General features: G+C 48.5%; 2 protein-coding genes across 2 annotated transcripts; one reads left to right on the top strand and one right to left on the bottom strand.

Moving 5' to 3' along the window:
- On the top strand, nucleotides 1–1,736 carry MAA_10524 (uncharacterized protein; the record flags this gene model as incomplete). Its single annotated transcript, XM_007828522.2, has 3 exons — nucleotides 1–268; nucleotides 324–910; nucleotides 999–1,736. The coding sequence occupies 3 exons, from the start codon at nucleotides 1–3 to the stop codon at nucleotides 1,734–1,736; spliced, it is 1,593 nt and encodes a 530-aa protein (XP_007826713.2).
- Nucleotides 1,737–2,970: 1,234 nt separating this feature from the next.
- MAA_10525 (uncharacterized protein) lies at nucleotides 2,971–3,615 on the bottom strand (the record flags this gene model as incomplete). Its single annotated transcript, XM_007828523.2, has 1 exon — nucleotides 2,971–3,615. The coding sequence occupies one exon, from the start codon at nucleotides 3,613–3,615 to the stop codon at nucleotides 2,971–2,973; it is 645 nt and encodes a 214-aa protein (XP_007826714.2).
- Between the last annotated feature and the right edge of the window lie 1,377 nt (nucleotides 3,616–4,992).

Here is a 4,992-nt window from a genome sequence, read left to right on the forward strand (position 1 = left end):
ATGAAGAAATCGTCTGCAGTGAAAAGAAGGAAGTATACGCTATTCCCGAAAATCAAGAAAGCTCCCATGCTACGTGGAAGCGAAACATTGCATCCAGCAAAACCCTTCTCAATTGAAAGCAACCAAAACGCCATCAAGGATGAGAATGCAGACAGATATTCCGATTCTGCACACAGAATCATTGGGAATGGTCTTGTCCACCGCGGTAAAATCTGTTTTCCAAAGTCTGACCGATTAGCCACCATCCAAGAGGTTGATATGGACTCCTGTACGTATCAGCCCGGAGCACCGCATAAAATCTGCACAGACTAATATGGAAGCAGCAACAATCCCATGTATGCAACTTATCTCAACAGAGCCTTGCTCCCAGCAACAGCCAGTGTCGCTCACAACACCACAACAAAATACATATAAGTGCCTTCGCCTGTCGGACCGTTCTGGCTCGAAACTACAACCTGGAAGCAAGCCACCCATGGCAAATCCATGTGAATCTGTCGGTGTCAATGAATTCCCCGGCAGGGTTGCCCAGCACAGACACGGCGCTCTGTTGTCTAACACCCTCGTGCCTGAACTACTTGTGTATGCCTATTCCCCTACCTCTCTCGAGTCGGGTAGTCATCAAAGCCACATCATGCTGTATGAAAAGAACCGTACAGCAGACGCAGGTTCAGTAACCGCGCCGGGTTTGTCACAGAGCATGGACATGGGCAGGCCAAGAAAGAAACAACATGCCAGCAGAAACGAGTCATCGATGGAATGTAAGGGGGCTGAGCTAGTCCAGAACTCAAAGGAAAAGTCTTTCAAGAGCCTGCCTAAAGGCTTAAGGCCGAGGGAGGCTGGAAGGAAGCTGGGTATACATGAGTTAAGGGCTGTTTACAGCCAGGCAGTAGAAGAGGCCAAGTGTTTCGAAGTCCTTCGACCGAGAGATGTGGAAGACCTATCAAAGGCATGATTGTTATAGCCCAATATTGTGGATTACTGGCACTAATTTTCTGCAGGAACTTCGCTATCTCGACGAACGGGCCGAATATTTGCGACACACTTATAAATCTCTACGAAGCGGGAGATGTGGTCTCCAACAATCCCGCAAATGCGACTATTTTCAGCCTCGTCACATAGTTCGATCTAGCCATGAGTCAATGTTAAGACGAGAAGAGGCTTTGGCGAAGCTAGACGCATCTATAGATGACTGGTTCACACGGCTCGAGCAGGCAGAAAATCGACGCACGCGTATCCGTCAGAAGTTGTTGGAGCATATTGCAGCAGCTACGATGCTATTTGTTGCAGAGCACCACCCTTCTTGCGCTAATGAGTCGTTGCAGCATCACAAGGATATGCAGTTGTCTCCACGGCATATCACTGCGCCTTATCTGAGTGGTCCTGATGGCACACCTCCCTCCGGTCGACGAGCTGGCAGTACGCTGTCGCGAAGGCATGTAACATTGGCCCACCATGGTGACGGGGAACGACTCGCTGCTAAGCGTATTGCCGATAATCACACAGATGTCCAGGCTGTCAACTACGCCGCCGCAAGGCGCTACAATAAGGAAAGCGGGTGGATTCCTCAGGCAAGTGACGTCGAGGTTCTTATAGATAATTTGGAGAAAGAAGTGTCCAAAATGGGCAACGGCATCCATATATGGACTCGCAACTCTCGGTTAGAACGTGAGAGGCTTAAGAGCTACGAGAAGCTCTGTGGCGGAAGTAGACATGACAGAATTTCTGTCACGTTGTGAGACTCATTGTGTAACGGGCTGAGCTGTTGATGTGCACACGGCTGATGCCGATGCTAATAACATCACCAAATGAAGGTCTAATAACATGCCCTTGAGTATTGACTATGTAATTAAGTAGCCGGCTCCTCGAGAGCGTCTAGCTTCTCGTCTCTGCAATGCAAATCAATTTGTTTGTTTCAAAGCACGCTTCTGGCTGGATAAGCCCCTGTCACGTTTCTCGTTGGGTGTGGGTGTGTATTGTGTGTTTTTCTGTTCTCTCATCCAATCCGTTTCATGTGCATCCTGTTGAACGTCACAGCGGAACACAGATGAAAGGAGTGCGTTGATTCTGTAAGCTAGAGATGCCGCCAAGGCACGCTATTTATGGAAGGCGCAGGCTGGACCCTGCACGTGATGCTGTTTCATGTTCAACATTTCTCACAAATAGCATGCTCAGCGAGAGAGGTATCTCTAACGGCTCTATTGGCGTTATCACTAATTTGTTGCCCGACGACGAAGTTGAGGCTGCATTTCCCACTAAAGATGGTATCCAAGTAAGTTCTTCTTCCTCGGCCCTACCGTTGAAGCTTAGAGACCCGCAAAGCAGCTAATGCAGTTCAGGTCATGCACTTGCATAAAACTTCGTCGTATTTTCAGACGAATGGGGTGGAGTATAAGCGTGTGCAGCTTCCAATAATCAACGCATTTGCGTTGACAATTCACAAGGTTCAAGGCCTATCACTGCCAGCTGTTACCGTCGCCTTAAATTCTAACATCTTCGCTGACGGACAAGCATATGTGGCGTTGAGTAGGGGCAAGGATCTCGAACAAGTGTACTTGACTCATTGTGATCTTGATGCCATTAAGGCAGACCCAGAAGCAATAGCTGAGTACGAAAGACTGAAAGCTAAGGCAGAACAACTCCATAGACCACATTCTCAATGACCTTCGGTCCTCTCAACCATGAAACTTGAACTGTCAACTCAGCAACTCCCCACTCTTCCTTTCCTGTTCCAACTTGTCCTTTCCTTCTAGTTGTATTGCTGGAGAATTATCTGAGGAATAAAAAAAATTGACACAAGTTATTCATTATGCAGGTGCCTACCAAGCCACTGCCAAGAATCGGCGTGTGGCGCAAATAGGTGTCGAAATCGGTGTCCCGATCATCACTCCCCAACGAAGCTAATCTACCTTAGTTGCTCCTCGGCATGCATCCATTCCGCACTTTGTGCTTCCACGTCTTCATAGTTAGAACTTAGCTGGCAGAAAGATCCGCAATGTGGTAATGCTCCATATTCAGATCCATATTTTCGTCGATAATCTCAATGGTTACCTCTTCATCCTCGCTTCTCTTGTTGCCTGCGCCAAAAGGCGTCTTGACAAGCACAGTAGCCGTCATGAGCGACGAGTCGGGGTTGCGTACGGGAAAGTCCCAGCTCCATTCCTCGTGTTGCAGATATTCAACGGCATCCTGCGCCTGCGGGTCGTATTGGAACGCAGCATTCTCATAGAGCCACTTTGACATGGGGACTGCCCTGCCCTGCTCGGGCAGAGACGAAACCTTCATCTTGTAATATTTGGGTCCCTCATCATTCGACGCCCATGATCCAATCTTCCTATCAATGAGCTCCATGGCGATTTTCCCCACAAAGTGCGGGTACGGACTACAGATGACGCTCCACAAGTGGCCAATGCGGTTTAACCTTATGAGCGTGAGCTCAAAGTCTGACAGTCTACCGAGGACTCCGTCGTCCAATTTCTGGATGGATTCCTCAGCATCGTATAGGTGACAATATTTGTCCATGTCGGGGAAGATGGTACTAGGCACCTGCCAGGGCAGAGTCCCGATCACGTCTCGGTATCCTTTGCTGTGGTCCCAGAGGCATGCAAAGTCAACCATGGGAATCTGTCAAACAGTTACGGGCACACATCACGTGAACGGAGAATGAAGTGGTAGCAGTTGGACTAGAGATGGGAAGCGTTGTGGCAAAGGTGCCTTCGGTGAATTGAATGAGAATTATCTGAACAAATGAAAGAAAAGAATGAACGCAGCTATTTATCTTGTGAGCAGCTTCGCCGAAGCGGCGAAGCTGTAACAGGTAACCCATGTCTGATACAAACTTAAGACCAGGAGTCTTTGATGATACAATGCCGCGTCGCGGCATTGTAAAAAGCAACGACTTGCCCCATCTTGAAGTCGTGATAGCTGACATAATGGGATATTCTACTTTCAGGCACCCAGTTGCCCCCTGACCTAAGACTTAAAAGCCATGACGACCCCACCTTCATTTCTGCCTTTGAGTTCTTTGACGCTGCACTGCGATTTACCAGACTATTCAAGGTCTGCAACGTATCCCAGGATATACGACACGGACGCATTGATAAATGATGATATTGGTACTGCGCTGGCAAATATATTTGGCGGGAAAAGCGTTACCATCAAGAGAAAGAAGATCCGAAGTATGATCGACAAGAACATTTCCGCTCTCACAGGGGGCAATAACAGGCGGCTCTTCAGAAGAGAAAGAAGCCGCAGTTACAGGAGTTTGTTGGCCGATTCCAATAGAGGATCAGAATGCAAATCGATGTCAGCAGTGCCGGAGTTCATCACCAAGCAAAGGCGCAACCAAAGCTGACCTTCAACTTCATGAGTTGCATTGACGAGTGGACTCAGAATTGCACTAATTAGAAGCGGCAGTGGACAAGGACTTAAAGCAAGTCGACGCATCGAGCTTTTTGATCAAGATGCCATTTTAGGCACAATACGAACTCATGATGCAGCTGCAGACGGCCATGGAACACCTATGCTTCTTCTTTGCGCAAAAGTATCTCTCTGATGTCCTCAGGACCGCGGGTTGGATTGCCCTGCTGCCATGAACCTGGGTCGGTGGCTGGAGGCGACTGAGTCCTCCAAGTTCTTTGATGCCCCATTCGAATCAGACCGCCAGTCCACGACCGTGATTGGTGAAATACTGCAGTCGACAGCACATATAAGAGCACGTATACGCGAGGTTACGATAGACCGCGTTGGCATATCAACAAAAAGGCTACGGAGATGCCTTGGGAGTTCCATAGCTTTAGCAGGACTGCTTGGGCAGGATCAGCAAAGTCAACAACAACAGGAACTCGGATTACTCGCAGCAAAAATTGGTTCTGGCATTCGGGACCTCGAGGAGTGGAATTTTGAACAGCAGTTGTTTCTAGACGCTGAAAGGTCCAATATAGCGAAGCAGCGAGCAAAGCTTGATGAATTGGAAGCAGCCAGTATCAAAGAGAC

Source organism: Metarhizium robertsii (genome assembly GCF_000187425.2).
Source record: "Metarhizium robertsii ARSEF 23 chromosome Unknown MAA_Scf_57, whole genome shotgun sequence".
In the NCBI taxonomy this organism is placed as follows: Eukaryota; Fungi; Ascomycota; class Sordariomycetes; order Hypocreales; family Clavicipitaceae; genus Metarhizium; species Metarhizium robertsii.